This window comes from Chiloscyllium plagiosum, unplaced genomic scaffold, assembly GCF_037043375.1.
Source record: "Chiloscyllium plagiosum isolate Xiang-an unplaced genomic scaffold, Cpla_swu_hap1 HiC_scaffold_9, whole genome shotgun sequence".
NCBI classification, from domain to species: Eukaryota; Metazoa; Chordata; class Chondrichthyes; order Orectolobiformes; family Hemiscylliidae; genus Chiloscyllium; species Chiloscyllium plagiosum.
In genome coordinates, this window is record NW_028270147.1 from 28137413 (window position 1) to 28164191 (window position 26779).

At 41.4% G+C, this 26779-nt stretch overlaps 1 protein-coding gene across 2 annotated transcripts; it reads left to right on the top strand.

The window, feature by feature from the left end:
* Positions 1-829: 829 nt before the first annotated feature.
* Positions 830-26385, top strand: cdc20 (cell division cycle 20 homolog). 2 transcript variants are annotated; one of them, XM_043698907.2, is made up of 11 exons: positions 830-880; positions 2503-2730; positions 12765-12931; positions 14156-14252; positions 17417-17545; positions 17748-17944; positions 22307-22401; positions 22515-22746; positions 23284-23409; positions 25399-25516; positions 25911-26385. In XM_043698907.2, exons 2-11 carry the CDS (start codon positions 2511-2513, stop codon positions 26075-26077), a joined length of 1548 nt encoding a protein of 515 aa, XP_043554842.1. In that variant the 5' UTR covers positions 830-880; positions 2503-2510; the 3' UTR covers positions 26078-26385. The 2 variants fall into 2 exon arrangements, with proteins under 2 accessions (XP_043554842.1, XP_087846631.1); XM_087990505.1 differs by lacking the exon at positions 830-880 and adding an exon at positions 973-1100.
* Positions 26386-26779: the final 394 nt, after the last annotated feature.

A 26779-nucleotide genomic window follows, 5' to 3' on the forward strand; every position in this document is an offset into this window, starting at 1 on the left:
TTCCTTTGTTCAGTTCAATTTTTTAAAAAAATCCAAGATTCTGGTAGAAGTCCAGTAATTTTAGATGGTAGTGAATCTTCTCAAAATGATTGAGATTTTTGCTCAAAATGACAGTGAGCTTGCCAATTAGATACAAAATTGGCTTTATGATAGGGGACAGAGGTTGAAGGTGGAGGTAGTGTTTCAGACTGGAGACCTGTGACCAGCGGTGTTCAAAAGGATCGGTCCTGTGACCACTTTTGTTTGTCATTTATATAAATAATTTGGTTAAGAATATAGGAGGCGTGGTTAGTAGGTTTATTGGTGGAACAGTGGACAGTGAAGAAGGTTATTGCTCAGTGTCTCCAGCATCCTTTTGTCCGCCCATTGTCCCACTTTTCAGGATTAAATTCCATTTTCTGTAAATCGTGCCTAATACCCATTTGCCATGTTATTTCTCTAACGCTTTTCGTTTCCCCCCTTAACATTTCCCTCCAGGAGCAACATTTAAACTGGAGAGATAGTGCAGATCACACTTTGACCTGCAACAGACATTGACGGGAACTGGGCGGGTTCGTGCCTGCATCAAATATGGCGTCCACGGCACTCAACTCGACACGTGGCGAAATGCGCATGAGCATCCGCACTACGCGCAACCTCAGCTGCAACGCGGGCGAACGTAGTTGCCGTAGCGATTGGCGGCCGTTGGTACCGGTCCATCCAATCACAGCCTACGCTCGGTTCGCCCAATGGGAATGGGTGCTTTGGTTTGAGCGGACGAATGGGAACGCCCGGTCTGGTGGGGCGGTTGATGACTCGGATTTAAATCCAGAGGCAGCCCCGCGTAGCCATTTTGTGCGGAGCCGACGGCGAAAAAGCTTTTATTGCAGTGAGATCGAAAGTACGTTTCCGCTACTGAGTCTGGCCTGAGAAAACAGCGAAACCCTTTTCTTTCCTCGACTTTTTTTTGCTCTTTCTCAGTTTGAGGCTCGGTTTGGGTTGAGTTGCATTATACTGGCAGATCCTATCGAGGATTTTATTTTCACACAGTGGCCCGTGGGAATCAGGAGCTCACAACATGAAGGAGTCACAGGGATGTGAATCCCCAGGATGTTTGAGAAGTATTTAATCCCGAGCACTTGAAACGTCATGTCTTACAAGGCTATAAGAGGGGACTGTTGCAGCGTTGTGGTACTGTCCTTACCTCTGGCTCAGGGGCTGAGTCCAAGTTAATAAACGAATCTACATGGCTGCAGGCTTGGCAAATTGGATTAGAATAGAATCGATGACCAGCCGGCTGCTGGGCTGGAAGGTCTTTTCTGTGTTGTCAAGCCTCTGACTTTGGGCTTGTCAGATATTGCTGTTGTGTTGCAGTGCTTGTGAAGAGTAACTGGCAGGAGGCCTGCTAATCTGATACTTCCAGCAGATGCAGCCAGCACTAACTTTAAGTAGCCCTCATGTTTTGTGTTGGTAACGGTTTCACCCATTGAATAGTTTTCCTCCTGGTACCCATTGACTCCAGTTTTGGGGGTTCTTGGTCCCACTTGTATTAATTATTGCCTTTAAGACTATTACCGCTTCTCTGGAGGTCAATTCTTTTGTTTGGGTCAAGGCTGTAATGAGCTGAGTGACCCTGGCAGAACCCAAACAGTAACAGCACATAAACTATTATTGAGCAAAAGCTGGCAGCTTGGTAGCCCTATTGCTAACAACGCTCATCACTTTGCAGTAGTTTGGAATAATTCTGCTTTGAGTGAGGGCTTGTTTAATCCAGTATTGCTTGATAAATTTACACAAAATCAGGTTATAGTCCCAACAAGTTTATTTAGAAGTACAAGCTTTTGGAACACAGCTACCTGATGAAGGAGCTTTTACTTCCAAATAAACCTATTAGACTAAACCTGGTGGAGTGCTATTTAATTTTGTCCACCTCAGTCCAATGCTGGCACCTCCACAACTTGGTATATTGTGGAGTGCTTAGAATTGATTAAACACTATCTGTACTGTAGAGCCTTGGAGACCTTGCTGAAGATGGTTGGCAATTCAGCATCCTCATCATTGGGATAAATGTGCTGTGCTTCCTTCCCTTTGAAGATGAAGATATTTGTGGAACCTTCCTGTTGGTAGTTGCATTCTCCATCCTGGTTTTGTCACTATCTTTTGAGGGTTGTTAAATCACTAAAGGGTATGAGGTGAGGGGGTAATGATTTAGAGGAGACCTGAATTTCTTTCACCTATGCTGGTGGAAATGTGACATGCTGTCTGTGAGGGTGGTGGAGGCAATTAACCTTAAAGCATTTAGAAGCATTGGGTAATACTTAAAATGCCAGCAAGTGTAGGTAATTTGGGTTAGTATAGTGTAGTGTCTGTTGGTGCAATAGATATGACCAGTGTCTGTTTCTATGCTATATGACTATGACCAAGTGTATTAACTTGGGATTCCTGTTTCACTGCAAAATAATTTGAGGTTAGGTTAAATTATGGTGGTTTTCCTTCTGACCTTTTTTTGTCTCCTCACTACAGGTGTGAATATGTCTCAATTTGTTTTTGAGAGTGACATCAACAACCTTCTGAAGTTGGATGCTCCCATAACAAATGGTCCGTTAGCTAGGTGGCAGCGGAAAGCAAAGGAAAACAATAGTGTATCTGGGTCAATGTCAACTTCAGCTAATACCAGTGGTCTATCACCAATGAAAACTACAAATCGATCGCTTAATGCATCAAAGGTAGTGACACCCTGCAAGACGCCAGGTAATGTTATAAGACTTTCTATTGGCTACATCAGTATTGCTGTTTCTACTGTTCATCTCAATCATCTTTGTTGATTTGATTTTGGACTGCTTTTCACTTTCATATTTCACACCAAATTCAGGGTATACAGGGTAGAGAAATTGGCCAACAGGTCCTCCATAGCATGGACTTCTGGAATTTGGCCCACTCCTGCAGTTGGTAATGCTTGTTAATCTTTGACTTCAGCCAATTTAAGCTAATGTCATGTTTTTCTGTGCGCAGTCTCACTTGTGCAGTATTCTGAAGTGCAGCAGATGCTCATATTTATACAGAACTTTTTTATTCCATTCTTGACCCATTACTTGGAGTGAAATCTGAAACATAAAGTAAACTCAAGAACACACCTCGTGGGCGGCACGGTGGCACAGTGGTTAGCACTGCTGCCTCACAGCGCCTGAGACCCGGGTTCAATTCCCGCCTCAGGCTACTGACTGTGTGGAGTTTGCACGTTCTCCCCGTGTCTGCGTGGGTTTCCTCCGGGTGCTCCGGTTTCCTCCCACAGTCCAAAAGATGTGCAGGGTCAGGTGAATTGGCCACGCTAAATTGCCTGTAGTGTTAGGTAAGGGGTAAATGTAGGGGTATGGGTGGGTTTCGCTTCGGCGGGTCGGTGTGGACTTGTTGGGCCGAAGGGCCTGTTTCCACACTGTAATGTAATCTAATCTAACAACTTTTTAGGAAAACTGTGATATCGTCTATGATGTGTAACATCAAGCTAAATCAAAGACTAGCAGGATAGGAATTGCCCTATGCAGATGTTGATTGAATACTTCTGCCCTGCTTCCTATGCTGGCTTGTTAATCATCTTCTTCTCAACCCAATGTTATAGGTAATGGTTAGTTAAATTCCCATTCTTGTCTTACTAAGATGAGTTTTAGCATCTAGTCTAGTTCACCCATTTTCTTTATGGGAAAGAAATTTCAATATTTGCTTGTTGATGTATATTGTTCCACAAATCCAGATGACCAGTTTCTCTAAATGGTAGATGCAAGATTCTAAAATATCCCCAAAGTAGCAGTGACTGCTTGTGGTGACATTTCTCCATGAATCTCTCCTACACACAGTATATTTTATGGGAATTAAACAAAAGGTTTGTCAGTCACATGGGCAATTGTCGTCACATAGTTTAAAGTAGGTAATTATGAATTTACAAAGCCTGATGTATGTTCTGTAACAGCATGTGAATGGATTACAGAAACTCATTATCGTATTCCTTATCAATCTCTTGAAGGGAAGAGATTTAGGTGGAAGGGTTTTGCCTGCTGTAAATAGGGATTCATATACCTATCTTAAAATGGAGGGGAAGTAAGACAATGGGAGTGGGAGGTGGTTTGAGCTGTGGCCACAGCTCAGTCTTGTCTGGAAAGGGCAAATACCTGTCTGGGACCACCAGGTGAATCCACATGTGGCTCCATTAGGCTCTGAGATACCCACTACTGAGATGTGTTCTCTCTATTTTGAGAACAGGCTTTCAGCCTGCAGTAACCACGTAGGTAGTGGAACGTTTAACTCGAGTCCCCAATGTGTCCTCAAAAGAGAAGCAAAGCATGGAACTGGCTCCTTTTGGCATTTTAACTTCCTCATGCTTGTCTATCCTACATCATACTGTACCTAATTTGTAACTGACATTTAAAATTGTTCAGAAAGTCACTCCATTCAAGAGCAATTGGGGTGGACAGCAAGATCATGTTTGTGAATGCTGTACCAGTGGCACAGTACACATGTCCATCATGACCCAATCCTGTGGGAGGTAAAAGTGCTGCCAAAAGTTAACAATGGGGAGTGACAATGAGGTAAACACCATGGTGGCAGGAGGACTTCCCTGCTCCTGGACATGCACATGTGACAAGGCAATATTATCACCATACTCTCTCTGTCACATTCATCTGTATGCTGGCCATATTGTTGGTATAGTCCGAACCTACCTGGCCCTGAGCTTTCCCCATAAGAATAGAGAAGCAAATGACCTGACTCCATAACCCTTGATTCATTTGTCTCTGAATATATTCAAGGATATAAACAACTGGCTTCCACTGCTCCCCAGGGGAAAAAAGTTGTACAGGCCAATTACCCTATGCAACATACTTTTGTTTTGTATCAATCTATCTACTAGTTCCTAGCATCCACTTTTTTTGGTTCTTCAGGATCTTTAGAAGGTCATCTGCCTTCTAAACTCCAATCTGATCAACCTTCCCCAAAAGCAAACCCAATGATTCCAGGTCAAATGAATCTTTCCTGAACTGCTTGTAATGCAATTACTTGAGACCAAAGTTATACACTGTTACAGTTTCATTAAGTTGCAACAGTACTTCAATTAGTGTACTGTATTCCATGCTGAGTCCATCCAATCTCACTGTTTTCCAGGTACTATGCTTTTTTTTTGTAATGGACTGGAGCATTTCCTCCACCACTGATATCACTAGTTTATTATTCCCTGTTTACTCTTACTTTCATAGTTGGGTTAAATTTCTATGGACTGATGGGTTGTTACTGTTCCAGAGTCTACAGAATCTTTGTAAGATGACCACCAATGCATCCACTATTTCTAGGGCCACTTTCTTAAATTGAATAGAGTATCAAGCCCTGGGGATTTATTTACCTTAATCCCACTCACTTCTCCAATGCCATTTCTCTACTAGTGCAGATTTCCTTCTGTTCCTTCTTTCGTAACACTGTTACCAGCATTTTTGTGGTATTTTTTCTCCTTTGCGAAGGCAGGATGAAAGTGTGTATTTAATTGGTCTGCCATCTTTGTAGTCATAGATGTACAGCATGGAAACAGACCCTTCAGTCCAACCTGTCCATGGCGATCAGATATCCCAGCCTATCTAGTCCCACCTGCCAGCACCCAGCCCAAATCCCTCTAAACCCTTCTTATTCATATACCCATCCAAATGCCTCTTAAATGTTGCAATTGTACCAGCCTCCACCATATCCTCTGGCAGCTCATTCCATACACATACCACCCTCTGGGTGAAAAGGTTGCCCCTTGGGTCTATTTTATATCTTTTCCCCCATCACCCTAAATCTATGTCCTCTAGTTCTGGACTCCCTGACCCCAGGGAAAAGACTTTGTCTACTTATCCTATCCATGCCCCTCATAATTTTGAAAACCTCTAAGGTCACCCCTCAACCTCTGCTCCAGGGAAAACAGCCCCAGCCTATTCAGCCTCTCCCTGTAGCTCAAATCCTCCAACCCTGGCAACATCCTTGTAAGTCTTTTCTGAACCCTTTCAAGTTTTACAACATCTTTTCGATAGGAAGGAGACCAGAATTGCACGCAATATTCCAACAGTGGCCGAACCAATGTCCTATACAGCTGCAACATGACCTCCCAACTCCTGTACTCAATACTCTGACCAATAAAGGAAAGCATACCAAACTCCTCCTTTACAATCCTATCTACCTGTGACTCCAATTTCAAGGAGCTATGAACCTGCACTCCAAGATCTTTGTTCAGCAACACTCCTGAGGACCTTACCATTAAGTATAAGTCCTGCTAAGATTGCTTTCCCAAAATGCAGCGCCTAGTGTTTATCTGAATTAAACTCCATCTGCCACTTCTCAGCCCATTGGCTCATCTGGTCCAGATCCTGTCGTAATCTGAGGTAACCTTTTGCTGTCTATTACACCACCAATTTTGGTGTCACCTGCAAAGTTAGTAACTGTACCTCTTATGCTCACATCCAAATCATTTATGTAAATGACAAAAAGTAGAGAACCCAGCACCAATGCTTGTGGCACTCCACTGGTTACAGGCCTCCAGTCTAAAAAACAACCCTCCACCACCACCCTCTGTCTTCTACCTTTGAGACAGTGCTGTATCCAAATGGCTAGTTCTCCCTGTATTTCATGAGATCTAACATTGCTAATCAGTCTCCCATGGAAAACCTTGTCGAACGCCTTACTGAAGTCCATATAGATCACATCTATTGCTCTGCCCTCATTACTGTTCCTGACAGTCAGAAGCAGTGAACATTAATCTTCACTAATCTTTTTTCCCTCTGGACAAATAGTTTCTCCTGCAAACCTACTGTCAGTACTCAATGTTGCCTATTTTAATCATCTTTGTCCTCTGCTGAAATCAAAATCACTTCCAGTCCTTTGGTCTTCTCTTTTGTCCAATTTGTGTCCCTTCCTTCGATCTTTACCACCTCTAATTTCCTTTGTTAGCCACTGTTGGGCCACTGTTCATATATTTTGTGCCAGACAAGAATTAACGATTGGCAAAAGTGAGGACTGCAGATGCTGGAAATCAGACAAGATTAGAGCGCAGCAGGTCAGGCATAATCAGGAGCAGGAAAATTGGCGTTTTGGGGAAAAGGCCTTCATATTCAATGAATTAGGGAGTTCCAGAATGGAGAGAAATGGATGAATGGTGGGGCTGGGGAGAAGTTGCTGAGTATAATAGGTGGATGGAGGTGGGGATGAAGTTGATAGGTCGGAGAGGAGGATGGAGTGGTTGGTGGAAGGAACATTGGCAGGTAGGACATGTCATGAGGATGGCACGTTGGAACTGGGGTAAGGTGGGTGGAGGGGAAATGAGGAAACTGGTGAAGTCCAGTTGATGTCCTGTGGTTCAAGTGTTCTGAGGTGGAAGATGAGGTGTTCTTCTTCCAGGTGGTGAGGAAATGGTGGTGGAGGAGACCGCCAAGGACTGCATGACCTTGGCAGAGTGGGAGGGGAGTTGAAATGTTTGGCCATGGGGCGGTGGGGTTGATTGGTGTAGGTGTCCCAGAGATGTTCTATGAAGTGCTCTGGTAAAGGCATCCAGTCTCCCCAATATAAATGAGGCTGCATTGGGAGCAACTGATACAAAAGTGACATTGGTGAATGTGCAGCTGAAACTTTGATGGAAGGCTCCTTTGGGGCCTTGGATGGTGGTGAGGGGGGAGGTGAGTGTGGTTTTGCAGTTCCGGTGGCAGGGGAAGGTGCCAGGAAGGGAGGGTAGGTTGTTGACGTGACGTGATCTGACCAGGTAGTCATGGAGAGAACGGTCTCTGCAGAAAGCAGATAGAGGTGGGGAGGGAAATATATCCCTAGTGCTGGGGTCTGTTTGTAGGTGGCGGACATATCAGTGGATGATTCGGTTTATGCGGAGGTTGGTAGGGTAGACAGTGAGGAGCAGGGGTTCTGTCCTTGTTGCGGTTGGAGGGGTGGGGTTTGAGTGCAGAGGTACATGATGTGGATAAGATGTGTTGGAGGACATCTTCAACCATGTGGGAAGGGAAATTAGTCTTTAAAGGAGGCCATCTGGGGTGTCCTGTGGTGGAACTGGTGCTCCCAGGAGCACATACAGCTGAGGTGGCGGAATTGGGAATATGGGATAACATTTTCTTGGAGGAGAAAGTGAGGTCTGCAGATGCTGGAGATCAAAGTTGAAACTTTATTGCTGGAACAGCACAGCAGGTCAGGCAGCATCCAGGGAACAGGAGATTCGACGTTTCGGGCACAGGCCCTTCCCATAACATTTTCTTGCATGAGGTAGGTTGGGCAGAAGTGTAATTCAGGTAGCTGTGGGAGTCAGTGGGTTTGGAAAGAGGAAAAAGTCTGTTAATTGGTTGTTATTGGAGATGGTGAGGTCCAGGAAGGGGAGGGAGGTGTCAAAGATGGTCCAGGTGAACTTAAGGTTGGGGTGGAATGTGAAGTTGAACTACTCAACCCCCTTGTGGGAGCACAAGGTGGTGCTGATGCAGTCATCAATGTAGCAAAGGAAGAGGTGTGGAATGGTGCTGGTGTAACTATGGAAGATGGACTGTTCTACACAGCCAACAAAGAGACCAGCATAGCTGGGACCCACACGGGTGCCCATGGCTACCCCTTTCTGGGAGGATTTGAAGGAGAAATTAAGGGTGAGGACTCATTCAGCCAAATGAATGCCAGTGGAAGGGTACTGGTGGGGACGTCAGGAGAGGAAACTGATTTAGAAGCCCTGGTCATGGTGGATGGAGGTGTAGAGGCATTGGATGTCCATGGTGAAGTTGAGGCACTGGTGGTTGGGAAAACTGGAGTCTTGGAGGAGGTGGAGAGTGTGGGAGGTGAGTTGAATGTTTGTGGGCTATCCCTCCTAGTCCAGGGACTTGACAATAACAGGGTAGGTGGAGATGAGTTCAGTGGGGCTAAGGCAAGCTGAGACAATGGGTCTGCTGGGGTGGTAAGGCTTGTGGAGAAGGAGGTAGAATCGGGTGGTGTGGGGTTCCTGAACTGAGGTTTGAAGCTGTGGTTGGGAGATCCCCTGAGGTAATGAGGTTGTGTATGGTCTGGGAGATGATGGTTTGGTGGTAGGGCATGGTTGAGGGGTGGTAGGAGGGGGTGTATTAGAGTTGGTGTCTGACTTCAGTGGTGTACAGGTCAGTGTGCCAAACTACCACTGCACCCTTTATCTGCTGGTTTGATGGTGAGGTTGGGATTGGAGCAGAGGGAGTGGAGGGCTGCATGTTTTTGATTGAGGTTGGAGTGGGGGAGGGGGTTATATAGGTTGAGGCAGTTAATGTCTTGGCAGCAGTTGAAGTGAAGAAATTGAGGGTGAGGAAAAGGCCAGCTTGGGGTGTCCAAGTGGATGGAGTGTGTTGGAGGTAGGTGAAGGGTCCTCAGTAGGTGGATGGGAGACCTGATTGGAAAAAGTAAGCTGAGGTGGAGGCGGCAGAAGTGTTCAAAGTCCCAATGTGTATTGAATTCATTGATGCGTGGATAGAGGGATAAAGGTATGGCCTTTGCTGAGGATGGATTGTTTGTCCTCAGTGAGGGGGGAATGGTGAAAACTTGGCAGGGCTGGGAGCTAGGACCTCGGACCTTGTGTAGCTGGTAGGGGGCGGAGCCTGTAACTGGAGTGGAAATGGTGGTAGTTTCTCTATTTTTAAATGTTTGCTATTGCCAATCCACCTTCATCAAAGTATAATTCTATGATGTACCGTGGCCACATGATACCTCACTGTAGTAGCCTTCAGAATCCTGGTCTTGCAATCAACTCTTGTCGTTCTACATCTTCACAAATTCCATCTTTTTGGTCACTTTCCTGAGGGGATTTGCACAGCTCCATTGCGCAATGTCTAGATTAGATTTTTTTAGATTACATTAGTGTGGAGACAGGCCCTTCGGCCCAACAAGTCCACACTGACCTGCCGAAGCGTAACCCACCCATACCCCTACATTTACCCCTTACCTAACACTACGGGCAGTTTAACATAACCAATTCACCTGACCTGCAATTCTTTGGACTGTGGGAGGAAACCAGAGCATCCGGAGGAAACCCACGCAGACACGGGGAGTCTAGAATGGCCTGTTGTCTAGCTGGCTCCTTGACTTATTAGTCCAGAGGCCATTCTGCACACAGTCTTTTTAATAGACATATCGGGAATACGGATATAACGTTAAAAATACCACTCTGGAATTCTGTCCAGGAGTTCATTCTGTACAGCTTTGTTAGATTTGATTTGTCTAGTCTGTTCAAATTAAAGTTGCCTGTATTGATAGTTGTACTTTAATGCTTGTCTCTAGTTTTGTTTAATGTCTTCCCTAACATTACCACCACAGTTTCAGGGTCAATTTACAATCCTACTATTTTTCAGTCCCTTGATGTATCTCAACTCTACCTATACAGATTCCATTTTACTTGAGCTAACATCCTTCACTGTTACTGCCCTGAAGCAGCAATACCACCTCACCTTTTTCTCTTTTCTGCCTGCCCTTTCTTAAATAGGCCATGATATTCACTTTCTATCCCTAATCATCCTGCATTCACATCTGGAATTCCAACTGTCATTCCTGTTTGTCTATTTCTGTTAAAGTTCACTTAAAATTCTCTATATATTAAGACAGTCTTCTGGTTCTTTAACGTCTGGTCCTGTTTGTTGTTTTGCACTGTGGCCCTGCTTACTCTTACCCATATCCTCTGCCTATCGCTTTCTCATTTCTGCTTTACCCTTGTTTCCCTATTTTGTCTGCCTGTATAGGTTCTCAGCTGAGCTCCAGCCCTGCCATTTTAGTTTTAATATCTCTTCACCTACTGCAGCAAATACTGTGTAGGATATTTCTAGTCCTGCCAAATGCAACCTGTCCAGCTTGTACTGATGTCACCTCTGCAGAACTGGTGCCAAGTCCCTTGGAGTGTTCGAGCCACAATCATCTAAAACATCCTCCTCCTCCTCTACTTTGAGGACAAGATATCTATTAACAATTCTGATATTATGTACCTTTTGAAAGCCTACCACTTAAGCTTACTTCCCAGTTTCTTATACTCTAATTTTGCGACATAATCTCCCCCAGTCATTGCTGCCCATGCTCTCCAGCTGTTCACCTTCCTACTCAGAATGTCCTTTGCTGCTCCAAAGCATGTTTGACCCTGACTTTAGCAACTGGGGCACTGTACCAACCTGGAGTTTGTGGTCACAAATGTCTACCTATTCTCCTTCTGATTGAATCTCCTATTGCTATGGTCGTCTTAGACTTATTTCTTCCTTGTACAGTAAAACCAATACAACAACTGTATTTTCCTCAATTTCATAGGTGGTATATCCATTGCAGGGGATACCCACCATTGATACTCTATTGCTTGTCCAATTGTCTCTTGGCTGGTGGTGATCCACTTCCTGTCTGATACCTTAGTTTGTGAAGTGGCCATTTGTGCTATTCATGATACTGACTCTTGAAACTCTATCGAGGAACAGTGGTATGTAGAACAGAAGCACAATGGTCTGAACACTCCTTCCATAACTACCTCCTTTAAAACCTTATTACCCTAAAATCAAATTAATTGCTACAGGGCCCTTCCCTGGACCATTGCACTATTGCCCTTGCATACGAAACCCAACATAAAGACTAACTGTGCAATTAAAGATGAGGTAAATACCACGCTCAATCAGCTGTTTATCTTGGCCAGCTTCAATTTTTGGCACTCCTCCCAGACTGTTGCAATCTGTTATCTGATTGATGAGTGGCACTATTTTGTTTGGATGTTTGATTATTTGGTTAATTGATTCAATGCCACTACTCTAGTGGTCAGGGTCTTCTGAAGTTTCCTTTTTTCTCACTGTCTGCCTTTTTCCCTCTGACTTGGGGTTTGTTTCTGAACAAACTCTCACTTGTCAGGGACATGCAGCAAAACCACTCCCCACCCCCAATCATCAGTTCAATGGGATTGACAGTGAGTACTTGCTAAGTACACACCTGTTCAGGAGACAAGGCAGCAGCACACTGCATGAGCCCTCAAAGTCATCCAACCCCTCCCCCTGTCTGCACTCAACCACCACCCCCCCCCCCCCCCCCCCCCCTCCCCCCAACCTACACCCTCACGCCTGGATAGCCAGACTGGGCGCCAACAGCACACTGCTGCCTTTGGGATATGTCTCAAATTAGCACACACAAATAACTTTCTTCTGCAACTTTTTGACAAGTTCAATCTTTGCCCTGTACAGGACAATTTGAGAGATTATCTGGGGAAACTCAGTTTAGGGTGCACCTGTGTAAAACCCTGGAGAGAGGATGGGCAGTCAGTCATTTGGAGGCAATGAATGGGCTCCCATTGATGTTCAGAACTGTTCTCAGCAGGATTTCATTTAGCGGAGTTAATTTTTAATTATTGTCAACAAAAGACTGGATCTGTGGTGAAACACCTTTTGATGTAATGTTTCTATTTGACCTTGAGATCTTCGGATAATCTGAAATTCGGAGAATTGATATTCAGGTAATCGAGGTTCCTCTGTAATCTTTCTATGCTAATGCCTTCAGCCATTCAATGTTTGTAAGGATTTGTAGCTCAGTGCTGGTTGCAGTTGTGGGTATGTTTGCTGAGTTGGGAAATTGTTTTGCAGATGTTTCATTCCCTTTCTAACTGACATCCTTAGTGCAGTGGAGCCTCCCACGAAGTACTGCAAACCAACTTCCCACTTTGGCAAACATACCCACAACTGCCTGGATCCATGTTGGTGATTATATATAGTACTGAATAGCACCAAAAGCTTTAACAATGGTCACTTATATCACACTTTACTGCTTTACAGGAAAAACGAAAACTCCCAAATCTTCAAAAAGTTCCCGAGTTCAAGGGACACCATCAAAAGCAGGTGGTGATCGTTATATTCCAGTCCGTAATGCAGCACAAATGGAGGTGGCACATTTCTTAATCTCTAAAGAAAATGAGCAAGAAAATGAATCTCCAACCAAGAAAGTGAGTACTGAAGATAAATTTAAGTTAATTTGATTCAAAGGTTAATTCAAAACAAATTGTTTCATCTATGCTTGAATGAAAACAAAACTGATGAATGCTCATTGTAATTGTATCCTGTTATTCTGTGCTTTGATGCTAAGTGAAGGCAGATTGGATGCAGGCATTTTTTGCTAGGCCTCTCTTGTATGAAGAATAGCAGCAGACTGTATAGAGCAATGTAATAATCTTCAACTAAATTTCATCCAACTTAGTCATGGACCCTGTTTACATCCTGCAAAACCTTTGGCTCATTGTGACCATACTGGCCATAAAATATCTTTTCTCTTCTATTCCCACATTTTAACACTTGTCCTGTAGCCCCTTGCTATGGCATTTACTACTTGTCTTGAGGGTTACTTGGGCAGTGAGTTCCAGATATCTATTGGCATCTGAAATTTTTCCTCCAATCCTGTCAAAACCACTTGTTGTTGTTTACCCCAAAACTCCTTCTCTACTAAGGAGAAGAGGTTCACTCTATCTTCTCTATGGCCCCTAGAACTTCACACATTTTAGATTCTTCCTCCTCCTCTTCAGTCCCCCTTTCCCAATCCACCAGCTTTCTCTGCTCTAAAAATCCCTTCCTGCATATTGTCTGCCTGGGCTTGAGCAATTCAACTAGCAACAATCTCCTAGTCAATCTCTTCTGCAGTTCAGTACAGTCACTGTTTCCTGCATTATGATGACCAGAACTTCATATAGTACTCTAGGTATACTAAGTCCAATACAGCCCCATATCTTGCTCTTGCATTGAACTCATTGACTAAAGGCAAATATCTACATACTGCCTTAATCATGGTCTATGTATCGGTTGCCTTCAAGAATCAGTGGTCCCTCTGATCCTCTATTTCCTAGGGTCCTACTAGTTGATGGGTAATCCCTTGCTTTGATCATCCCAAAGTGCATTCCCCTCTCCTTTCAATGTTGCATTTCATTTAACAATTCCCCAGCCCATCAATTGTCCTGTAGCCTTAGAGTTTCCTTGCGCACCACTGTCTGCAGTCCTGCTGATTTGTAACTGACATTCATATAGATTAAGTTGTACCACAAATGTTACCAGCACCAAACCGAACACACTCACTTTTTGAACAATCTTCAAACTTCATCCTCTGCTTCCTGACACTCAGCCAATTTTGGATCTGTTTGTTCCCACTTTGGTTCTTTAAATATTAAGTATCTCTTCTTCAGGAACAGCAGAAGACCTGGTCCTTGAACTTGAATGGTTATGATGTTCAGCAGGCAAAAGTTCTACGTATGAGTGGAAAACCTCTTGCTGCACCAGAAGGTATTTTAGTTTTGTTTTTACTTTGGAATATTTAGGATTATTGCTTTAGATCAGAAATTGATAAGCAAATCAATCTAGCAAGATGTGAAAATGAGCTATGTCTGAGGATTGAAATTGGCATTTCAGATGAGTACATAATTTGAATTTGGATTGTGAAGTATAATCATTAGGTTGCCACAGGTTGAGAGTTCATATACAAGCCAGTGAGTAACTTCTGACTACTTCTCTAAACAGAAGTTCTCCAGTCCATCTTTATCAAATCCTTTGCCCCTTCAGAACCGTCATCTCTTAGCATTTCAGGGATCTGGCTCCTCCAGAGAGAATTAAGGTCTGGCCTTATCAGAACTGGAAGTTATCTAGTAATGGATTTAATGATTAGCAAAGTAGCAAAGTTCTATCATATAAACTGACAGGGCTCTACAAAAGTTGTACAATCTCCAAGAATACAGGTTGCTGAGTTATGTAAAAGTGTTGCGATTTCATCTGAGATTTAAAGCTTTTGAGGAAGGAGAATGAAGTAAGAGTTCTGTACTTGTGTGGAATATTGGCATGATAGGGGACTGGTGGTGGGTGATAGTATACCACTGCTGAAGGTGCAGCCCTAAGAAGGGAAAAATGTTGAGTGCTATCTCCAGAGGTTAACAAGCAAAAGATGGATTAAATTTTGAATGGAGCTTGTGGTACAGAAGGACAAGAAAAGTGAAACATTAGTGATTCTGGTTGTGCAGAGAATCTATGGGAATAGAAATGCATGATAGTGGGCACAATTGAATTCTTAGAAACATATTGAGAATAAGGATTCTTCAGTTGAGAATAACAAACAGAAGTGCCAGTATAGTGCCCAAGTATATATCAGACATTCTTCCTAATAATAGACTACAATAGTAATAACCCTTTAGACAACTTTAAAATCTTGTAAGAAGGTATTAGAATGGTATGTTCATGTGGTTGAAGAAAATTACACTGCTAGAAGATTCAAAGTTTTGCAATTGTAGAATGTTTCCTTTTGTTGCTAAACTAGTCACTCTGGTCGGTGTTCAATTATCAATTGTTTTCACAATGCAACTTTAGTGCTGAACTTTAATAGCTTACAATTTTATGGCTCCTCTAATGCAAAATAAATCTGAATGCATTTCACAAAGCACTAAAACAAAGTTTTTAAGCTTTAAGAATTGTTAAAGGAGGAAAGATGCAAAGAGGGGCTTGAGATTTCTAGAGCTTGGACATGGAAGGTCTCAGCATTTTCTGGCTTCAGGTACCTGTTGCAATGGAGTTGCAAATTGAATTCTTGCTGGTGACATGTGGAACTTCTGAGCAGTGTGGGTGAGGATTATCTAGTTGCCACAATAGTTTGGGATTGAAATTGAAGCTCCTAGCTCTGGTCATAATATCTGCTCATCCAGTGGTGAATGTCAGCCTAACAATTCCAAGATGTAAAACTGGATTGGGTGTCATTATGAGCAAAGCCGTTCTTAATGATGTGGCCCTGGAGTCAGTCTGGGAAGGATGCAGTAGATAAAAACTGAAATTCATGTGAAGAATCTGGCAAGTGCAGTTCATCCCCAGCTGAACAGAGCATTGTAAAAGCAAATGTTGTCAGGTGGCAAAGACTGCAGATAAGTTGGTGTGGTGAGTGACCTTTTGTCATGATTCCATTTGCAATTAAATGTCGTGGAGTAGAAATTGGATTGAGGGAGGTTTGAGCTTAGCATATCAGGAAATGAGGGGCAACATGTTTAAGCAGATTTGATGTGGGGTAGTGGTGTACATGGGTTAAGGTGTCATAAAGGCCTCAATCTTGAAAATTCCAGCCGTGAAATGTAGACATTACAAGGTGACAATTACCTGGATACAAGACATAATATTTGGTCTTAGTATTTGAAGTGGGTGCTGTTAGTCAATTAAGAGCAAGGATTTTAAATCTCAATGAAATTGAACTAATATCAATCTTTCCAAATGCCAGATTGCTGTGACTTAAAATACTGGCTGCATGCATTCCATGTCCATAGCTGGCTACACTTTCCAAGCTTCCAATTTGCAAATCATTGGCCTTGCCAGGTATCAGACTACCTTTGTATTTCAGTGGTAAGACTGGAGTGAAACACAACTTTAAAAACTAGCTGGGCACTATGAATGCGTGCAATTGGCCAAATGAAGTATTTGTGTAGAATTGACATTGTCATATACTGGAATTGGAAATGACTTGAGCCTGAAACATTTCTAATTGGGGAAAGGATGAGGGAAGAGCAGGGCATAGTCCATAATTGGGACTTTTGGAGTGGGATGAATAGTGTCTTGAACCAGAGTGTTTTTCCTAGAACACTGGTTTAAAGTAGATGTCAGTCTGAGTGCCTATTGTTCTGGATACTTTAAATCCATTCTTGTCCTGAGGGCTATGTAACACGAATGGCTGATACTATTTTGTCGTCATAAACCATTTCTCTCATCAAACACTTGTTTTGGGTGTTCCTCCAGATCCAAGTCTGTAATGTTTCTTTCTCTATGCCAAAAAATTGTTATTAATAACTTTGGTAGTTCTAGCATTTTAACCTTTGTATCAAGTTTCTGATGGGACATTTGTGGAACTGTTTAAAATAGACTATATAAATACTGAGTAATTGGTATGTTGATAATGAAGCTAGAATGCTGCAGGTCATAAACATAACAAATTTTGAATTGAATTAGTTCAAGGTTAAATATACTGGAAGCTGTTCTTGTAAGGATCTTCCCAACTAGTCTTCAGTGTTAACTGCAGAATTTCTCAATGCTCTTTCTGATTTACCCAAAATAATTGCATTTAATTATGGTGTACTCTGGGTCACGCTTAATTTGGTGGGGAGACGAATTCATATCTGGTTGTGCTCAATGTCCTCGAGTAATTTCAACATAGTTAGGAGTTTATTTGCAGTGTTTTGCATATGTAGATAATGTAAAATGGGGTGGGTGGGTAAGGGTACATGTTAGGGCTGAACTTGCCCAATACTGCAAAATAACAGTGCAGAGGATTAAATGGTTCTGTTTTGTAATTGGATGTTTTTAAAGTACTGCTGATTAGCTATTCCTAGAATCCTTCTGTTCTGTGGTTTTTCAGCTGGAGTCCCATCCACTGGGTAGGGAGGCCCTCCACTCATGTCCTGTGGTTTTAGTCTCTCCTTGTTTTCTAGGTTACCAGAATAATCTGAAAGTTCTGTACAGTCAGTCAATGACACCAAGTTCCACCAAGAAGACCACTCGGTACATTCCCTCCATGCCAGAGAGAATCTTGGATGCTCCAGAGATCCGAAATGATTACTGTAAGTTGTGAAGTATAAAATTTATTTTGGCAGAGGTGACGATTCCTGGTTTCAATAATGCTTAATTTCTTTTTTGTAATTGATATGATAGAATTGCAAGTCTTTGCAGGTTTTTTCCTGCATTAGGTTGGCTTTCTTTGCTTTCCCTCTTTTTTTTATTTGTTCCCTTTTTCTAACATTTGTCCCCTACTCCAAATTTCAGACTTAAATCTAATTGATTGGAGCTCACTGAACTACTTGGCTGTGGGCCTTGGGAATAACGTGTATCTCTGGCATGCTGAAACTGGTCAAATCCTATTGCTTGTGCAGCTGGAAGGTCAGGAGGATTACATTGCTTCTGTATCATGGATAAAAGAAGGCAACTATCTGGCAGTTGGAACAAGGAATGGAGAGGTTCAGGTAGGAAGATTGGTTCTACTTGGTAGACTAAGCTGATGGTGAAATCTGTTAAAAATGCATCTGAATTGTTTAAGTTTAATCAAGTTTGTATCTACCTTTCTCAACACCATCTTGTCACCATGCTTGTGGATACTAATTGCCCTGAAGTTAGATGTGTTTCATTCTAGCCAGAAAAATTAATGGATCACCAATTTTAACATCAATTATAATTAAAGTCTGAGATGGCATGCTTTCTACAATCTGCTTTGTAGGAGATGCATTTGGTTTCTAGCCAGCACAAACAGCTGATAACACTGTTCTGGTGCTTATGGAGATATGTAAACCAACACAGTCAGATTTACTGAATGAACTCCCACAAGGAAATGCTGACAAGAATTTGCTTTTGTAGCTTTTATTTTAATTAAAATTAGAACTAAAGCAAATTAAAGTGCACCTTGAGGCTTACACTTAAAATAAAATATACTTTAACAACTCACCAGCACCAGCTTGCAAAACTACACAATTCCACAATATGCTGCTTTTTACTCATGCAGGCTACATCAGAAATCTGATCAGGTAACAGCTTTCACGTTGTAAATTTCACACTAGCATGTATCAGCCAACTATCCTCACTTATGGTATGACTGTCCTGTTGTAGTTTTCCAGAGTTCCTTTTCAACTCAACCAATTGCCCTGGTTTAGTTGAGCCACTGCTAGAAAACTACCCATCAATTTCTAAGTTATGCTCTCAGCTTTTCAGATTTTAATAGCATATGCTGGAAAACCTCAGGTCGGGCACATTTGTGGTAAGTAACAGTTGGATTCCAGATTTGCAGAATTTATATCTCTTTAACAAGCAGCATCTCTGTCTGAACAGAGAAAGTGTCTTGTACTTGCAAGAGATGTCCCTCTATTTCCTGTTTGCTCCACTGATTTGTCTTCACCCTCTTGCCTTAACATTTTTGTCTGCAGGTCAAAATTAAACTACTGTTGTATAAAAGTATAGCACAAGAACAAACCCCTTTCCCACCATGTCTGTGCTGACCATGCTTCTATTCAAAACTAATCCCAACTGCCTGCAAATGGTTTCTTTCCCTGCCCCTACCTGTTTGTGTCCATCTCCATGCACCTTAAACGTGCCAACATCTGCTTTAACAAGCACCCTCCACCCCACCTCAGGCATTTATTACCCTTAAATGCTGTCATCTCTTTTAAACATGCCTTCTCTACTTAAATTTGACACTTCTATCTCGGGGGAAAAAGACTCCAATAGCTGTCTTTCATAATTTTATACACTTGTATCAATCATCCATCCAAGTTTATCTAACTGCCTCTTATAGCTAATATACTCCAGTCCAGGCAACATTCTAGTAAGCTCCTTGTATCCTCCCCAAAGCCACAACATTGTAGTGTCATGGCTAAAACAGCACAATAGTCCAACTGTGGTCTTGTACAGTTGCAACATGACTTGCCAACTTTCATGCTCAATGTCCTGACTGAAGGAAAGCATATCCATTTGTGTTGCCCTTTCAGGGAGCTTGACCTGGACCCCAAGGTCACTTTGTATATCAATGTCCCTAAAGTTTCTGCCATTTACGTATACTTCCTTTTGCATTTGGCTTCCTTGCACTTGTCTGGACTAAATACTGTCTGCCATTTCTCTATTCAACTTATCAACTTCTTGATATCCTATATCCAGAGGTCCCAACTGATTCTTGCACAACACTATTGATCAGTCTCCCTGTTGGGGAAAAAGTACTCCTCTACTAACTGCCTTCTCTAACCAAGCCAATTTTGTATCTAACTTGCCAACTCTCCGTGGATTCTAAACACTCTTTATTTGGACCAGGCTAGCATGAGGGACCTTCATCAAATGCTTAATGGCTATTTAGACAACATTCACTGCCTTATCCTGATTAATCAGTTGTTTTGGGGAAGGGGATCAAATTTGAGAAGGCTCTCCGCATAAAGCCACGCTGACTAAGTCCATTCTTCTAGTGCAAACAAATCCTGTCGAAGAATAATGTCCAGTAATTTCCCTAACAGGCTCAATGACCTTTAAGGGAACAACATCAACTGTTCTGAAGTCTTCTGGGACTTGCCTGTGGCTGAAGATGATACAAAGATCTGTCAAAGCCCCAGCAATTTCTTCCCTTGCCTCCTGTATCTGGAGATTCCATCAGGCCCTGGGGTCTTGTGTACCATTTTAAGACAATGAAAACCACCACCTAAATATCAACATACCATGCTTGCATGCACCTAAAATTCTTTCCCATCTAACCACCTAGTGCTAAGGATATACCACTCAATAGTTGAAGTTGTCACCCACTGCAACCACCTTTTTTTACATTTCCACATCCTTACTTATTTATTCCTGTCTCCTGCATGTGGGAGGCCTATAGTATAAACTCCATCCTTGGAGTAAGGAAATGCAATTTCCAGGAAGGCTCTATGGGTAGAATCTAGGTGAATCTTCAAGATGTCTTTGGTGCAGCTGTGAGATTATCCTTGCTTAGTCCAATTCCTCTGCATTTTTACACCCCCTCTCCTGAATCATCTAAACCTTGGAACATTGAGCTGCCAGTCCTGTCCTTCTCTCAACCAGGAAAGGCTGCCACATCATAGTCCCATGTTCTAATCCAGGCTCTAAACTCCTCTGCCTTGCCTGTTATACACTTTGCATTAAAATAATACACTTCAGACTACTAACTCCCTGTTTGCTAACCTGGTCCTGCCTGTATTTCTATTAGACTTGTCAATCATTCCACAATCTATGGGCAGCACAGTGACTCAGTGGTTAGCACTGCTACCTCAGAGCACCAGACACCCAGGTTCAATTCCTGCCTCTCTGTGCAGTTTGCAGTCACCATTCTGTGTCTGTGGGTTTCCTCCCAGGGTTCAGGTTTCCTCCCACAATACAAAGATGTGCAGATCAGGTGGATTGGCCATGCTAAATTGCCCATAGTGTTAGGTGCATTAGTCAGGGGTAAATATAGGTTAGAGGAATGGGTCTAGGTGGGTTGCTCTTTGGAGGGTTAGTGTAAACTTGTTGGGCTGAGGAGCCTGCTTCCATTATTGTATGGAATCTAATCTGACCTATTCTGGTTTCTCCTCCCTGTCATACTTTAAACGCCTCCTGAGTGGCGTAAGCAAATCTCCCTACAAGCATACGGTTCCCTTCTGTTGTAGCTTGTCAAGGTTGCACGGACTGCTATTATTTGATATTAAGAAACTTTGTCATTTGGTAGAATTGATCTTGAGTTTTGCTGATGAGGTTTTGATTTTTCTCTTTCACTAGCAGCATCAGTTCAGTGAAGATACTTAAACTGAGGGCAGTGCTGCAGGCCCAGGGTGATGAATCAAATATGGTACTCCTGTTTTAAGTTGAAACAGCTGCAGTGCATGTAGTTAAAGGCAGCAGTTCCTTGTTAGTACAGTCATTAGTATTGCTGCCTGTCACCTGGGGCACTCAATTCCCTAACAAGTGTGTACAACCAAGGTGTGCCTTTGGGCTGTCTTGCAACAGTGATAGTGTCCCTACCCTGGACAGGAAGGTGTTAGTCTCCCCTCCAGAGATATCTAATATCAGTAAATAGTGATCACTTTAAAAGTTTAAAAATAACTTGAATAGGACCTATCTTAACGGGCTTTGCATGTAAGTTAATCAGTTGGAAAACTAGTGATTTACAGGTGATTGTAAAATTACCACAGCTGGCTTGGGGAGGGCAGTGTTCAGTTAAGAGCACTTCATCATCTGTGAAAAATGGAGCCCTGTGCATTGATATGTAGTTATCAGTATGCAGGGGATGTCATGCTGTCTATGCAAATTGTTAGCATAATTTTTTGCACACTTAAGATTATTTAGCAAATACCTGAGCATGTAGTTTAATGTTGTAAGCAAGCCTCCACTTAGAATAGGTGACATTCTCTGCCTCAGGACATTGTCTTGAAGCAACCTGACTTGAAATTTTAAAAGCTTGGATGTTGTCTGTCTCGATGTTTTTCATAATGCCTCTACCAATCAATCCGCTTGCAAGCCAATCCACATTGTCCTCTTACAGTATAAATGCTAACTTTTCCTTAGTTGGTGTTTGTGATTTTGTTCTGATGAATGCAAGATAAATCTTGTGTACTTTCAGCAGTAAACACTTTTCAAATCCATTTTATTCCACTAATGAAGAACAATTGCAATTTTTAACTGAGGCAAAGTTAACATGTTAAACCACACTTCTGCGCTCGTGTGGTTTTATACTAACGCTGTGGGCATTCATTTTAGGGATCATTTTGTGTATGTTGCTAATTTGCTGGTGTAGTTGTCTGTTTTGGACCCAAAGTTGTACAATTTCTGATCCCAATTCTACTGTGAACACCTTTTGATTTAAGGTTTGGGATGTTGAGCGCCAGAAACGCCTAAGGAATATGGTGAGTCACACTGTACGAGTAGGAGCACTCAGTTGGAGCAGTTATATTCTATCCAGGTAAAATAAACATTTCAGTAAAATTTTGTGCAAATAAGTTCTACGAATTGCTTGTTTTTGTGTAAAACTAAAATATAGAAATACAAACTGTTCCTGCATTTCTCAACTTTCAGTGGCTCCAGAACAGGTCAAATTCACCATCATGATGTTCGTGTGGCAGAACATCATGTATCTACTCTGACTGGACACACTCAGGAGGTCTGTGGCTTAAAGTGGTCACCAGATGGGAGGTATCTTGCTAGTGGTGGGAATGACAACATTCTGAATATCTGGCCTAGTGTCCCTGGGAATGATGCAGAGTGCTCACCATTGCACACGTTCACACAGCACCAGGGTGCTGTTAAGGTAAATCTACTCAACTAGGTGAAAGCTTCAAGCTTGCAGTTTGATCTTAAGGTTCAATTTATATAAAACACTTAGAAAATGCTAGCTGTAGCGATCAGTTGCAATGGGAATTCTGATCTTTATCAGCTGAATAAGCTGGATACATAACCTTCCTCCTGAGATACAGTTGGATTCTTTGCTCTTTTTTTTCCATAGGTTCTTGGTGTTAACCTTAGTTTTGTTGGTTGATTTGGAATTTTGCTGTGGTTGGTATTGAAGCAACATTTTAACCCTCTAGCTAGAAAAGGAATTTTAGTTGCTAAAATTAGTTAATTCCAGTGTTTCTTGCATTGTCTAGTCATCTTTCATTTCATTAATCTTTACTTTGCTTGTTCCTCCATTTGAAGTTTAAGGAGATTCTGACCTATTTGTATTCATACAATTGCAATGTGCTGATTTCAATAGACAAATTCTTAAACTTTGCAAACTTTCAGTCTTAAACAGTGGGATAGTCTATGTGCTCAGTTGACCATAATTGTTTCATTTGGTTTCTTTTAGGCAGTTGCCTGGTGTCCTTGGCAAGCAAGTATTCTTGCAAGTGGTGGTGGTACCAGCGATCGGTTCATTCGTCTCTGGAATGCTAACACTGGATCTTGTTTGAATTCTGTAGATACGCGATCACAGGTTTGTGTAACTACAAGATAATGAAATGTAATGCTGGATCAGAGTTGAAGCTGTTACAATGTAACTGCACCAGTCAATCATCTTTTTTGGATGTTAAACAGGGTTTACGTTTAATGTTCAAAGTTGAATAATGTCCCTCTGAACGTACATCTGAAGTGTTGCTGATAAAGACCTGCCAATGCTTGCAACTAATCTCCAAAAGAAAAGACTTGCACAAATGCAAGGCAAATTGATTGATTGAAATAAAAGGATTAAGGTGTCAAAAACTTTCCAGGGATATTTGTGGTATGGTAATATGGAATGACTAAAAACAGCTATAATTAGTGGGGTGATGTCAGGTCCAAATGTAATTTCTAACACTTAGTTTTGATATCTGTAATGGTAGTCATATCTGGGGTGATCCAAGAAGTTGGCAAAGTAAGTGATTTGGTACCACTTTCTGTTTTAATAGTCGAGCAGTACAAGTATCCAAAAAAAACACAATGGATATTGTTTTAAATGGTAATCAGGGCAGTGGAATTCCCAGTATTAGGAATTGGTCAGTTGCAAAGTATTAGTGAGAAACTTCATGCACACCAAGAATTGTACCTTTTTTGATTTAAAATATTGAATAGATTTATTATTTAGGTTGAAGTAAGATGCTTACAAGGAAATCAAATCTGAGACTTAAAATATTCTGTTATTTCTTTGAAAAGATAGGAGGGAAAAGGTGGTGATAACTGTACAGTTTTTAGTACAAGCAAATAAATAATTTGTCATTATCATACTTTGGATTGAAAAATTTCAAATCACATGGTTGAAGTTAAGAAACCTGGTTGGAATAGTGTATAGGCCCCCTACCAGTAGCTATACTATGGGACAAAAACCACGATGAGGCAGTATATTAATCATGGGTGATCACCAATCTTTTAGATTGTGGGGATAATCAAATTGGCAGAGGTAGTCAGAATTCAATGTATTTGACTCTCTTCTGAACCATTTGTTTTAGATCGAACCAGGGATCAAGCTATTCTGAATCTTGTGTAATGTCTGAAAAATCCCTTGGAACAAAATGGTGAACTTAGTATTGTATCTGATCCACATTCTCAGTCAATGGTGTTTTAAATATGTCATTTCAGTTGAGAGGAAAGTTGGTTAGACTGGAAAACTCTGCATGCCTTTGAATATAGGCATTAGACAAAGTGTAGGCCTGTTGGCTTGAAATCTGTCATTGGGGGAAGAGGCTAGTCAATTAAAAGGATGAATAGCAGAATTTAGAAATGTGACATAATCAAACAGTCAACATTTCATAAAGAAATGCCTGCCACCTTTAGGATTTGTTTTGAGGTGATTGGCTATGTAGATAATGGGGATCCGATAGTGTAACTTATTTGGTATTCCAGAAGGTTTGAAAGCGAGGCTGCATAGAACTGATGATCAGATGTACACTATCATGAATAAATTGAAAACCATTAGCCAATCTGTAAATAGTGAAATGGAGTCATAATTATTTACAATATATAACTTGGTAAGTTATTCCCAAATTTATAGTTGACAAAGATGGAAAGAAGTGGTAAGAACACAAGTTGAGTGGGCAGAAGGAAAATAGGATAGCACTTTTACATGAAGAATAGGGCAACTGAATTTTATGGCAAGTCCTTGTGCATAAAGTAGAAAAAGGTTCTTTATGGAAGAGAAGGGAATGTGGTGATAGTGATAAGAATAAAATGAAAAATAGGAACACCTTGCTCGAATTGAAGTCACTGTATTTAAACCTCACCTAGAATACAGAACAGTTTTGGTCTGCCTATGCAAAGAAAATGTACAGTCTTTGGAGGCAATGCAGGGGAGATTAATGAGGTTGATCCTGGACATTGAGATTTCTTGAGGTTCCTAGTAGTATTTCTATTGAATAAGTTGATCTGGCCACTTGGCAATTGATTTTTTTTTTCCCCCTCTTTGACACTTTCAAATCTAACCTTGCCCCTCATTATGGTATTATTGTTTTAGGTCTGTTCCATAGTCTGGTCAACAGAATACAAAGAATTGGTGTCTGGTCATGGATTCTCTCAAAATCAGCTGGTAATCTGGAAGTATCCAAACCTGTCCAAAGTAGCTGAGCTCAAAGGTGAAATTTCAATGCTGTAAAAATGCTATGTAAGCTCTAGGAGAAGTTTAAATCTCTCTGGACAATTTGCGCCAGCCTTTCTAGACTTTTCTACCTGGACAACTGTCTTGTGGCTATCTGGTATTGACTGTACTCTAGTTATCATTGAGTTATGGGTTTTTAATAAAATTACACCTTGAAGTTTGTTTTTAAGCCTAATGTTTATATTATTGCCCTTGGGCAACCAAAATGGCATCTGATTAATAGAGTGTTCAGCAATTGAACATGTTGAGTGAAGACCATTCTCCACACTTATCAAAGCTGAGAAATTCTTGTATGGTTTCATAATATAACTTGTATTTTCTATTTCAGATCAAATAATGCAATGCTAGTTGACTTTTAATTTCTCATGCAGGTCATCAAGCTCGTGTGCTAGATCTTGCTCTAAGTCCAGATGGAACTACGGTATGTTCTGTGGCTGCAGATGAAACAATCAGAATCTGGAAGTGCTTTGCTGTGGACCCAGCAAAAAAGAAAAAGCTGACCAATCAATCCAGTGTGCTGCATCATGGCATTCGATAAAGCATTTGCTGCTTTGGACAAGTATACAAAAGGGAAGTTTCACTCAAAGGAACCAGGACTTTCAGTTTGAAAACTGTTTTGTAAATGTGCTTAAACTATACATTCTGAAGGAAGCATGTTTAGCAAATTTGCGTTATTCTAATCCTTAACCATTGATTACAAATTCAGAATTATTTGCATGTTGAATGGGAGATTTTTATCACTTTGGTATTGTTTCTGTACATAAACTTTTTAAGTTGTATATAAACAACTCTTAAAATTTTATACACTAATCTTAATTTTTCAATAAACTTGAATAGTTTATTCAAGCTTTTGAAGTCTATTTTCTATTCCAAATTAGTTTTTGATGATTAGGTTTGCATTCTAAAGTCATGCCAGAGCATTGAGTCAATGTCTGTACAAAGCTCAGATCATTGCAGAAAATCTAATGTTCATTCAACTTCTGATGTTGCAGATGCAGTCTCCTTTTTCATAGATGCTGATTGATTTGACTTCTAGTCTTTCCCATTTATAGTTTTAATCAATCACTGATTTTCCTTTATTTCAAATGCATGTTTGAGGTCCTCTGACTACCTGCAGTGAAAAATGCAACAGCTGAACCTCATTTTAAGCAACAAACTATTCTTTGTTAATCAAATCCCACTGTAATGGCTACCTGACATCTCTCTGGCTTCTACAAATAAAACATAATGTGATTGCAGT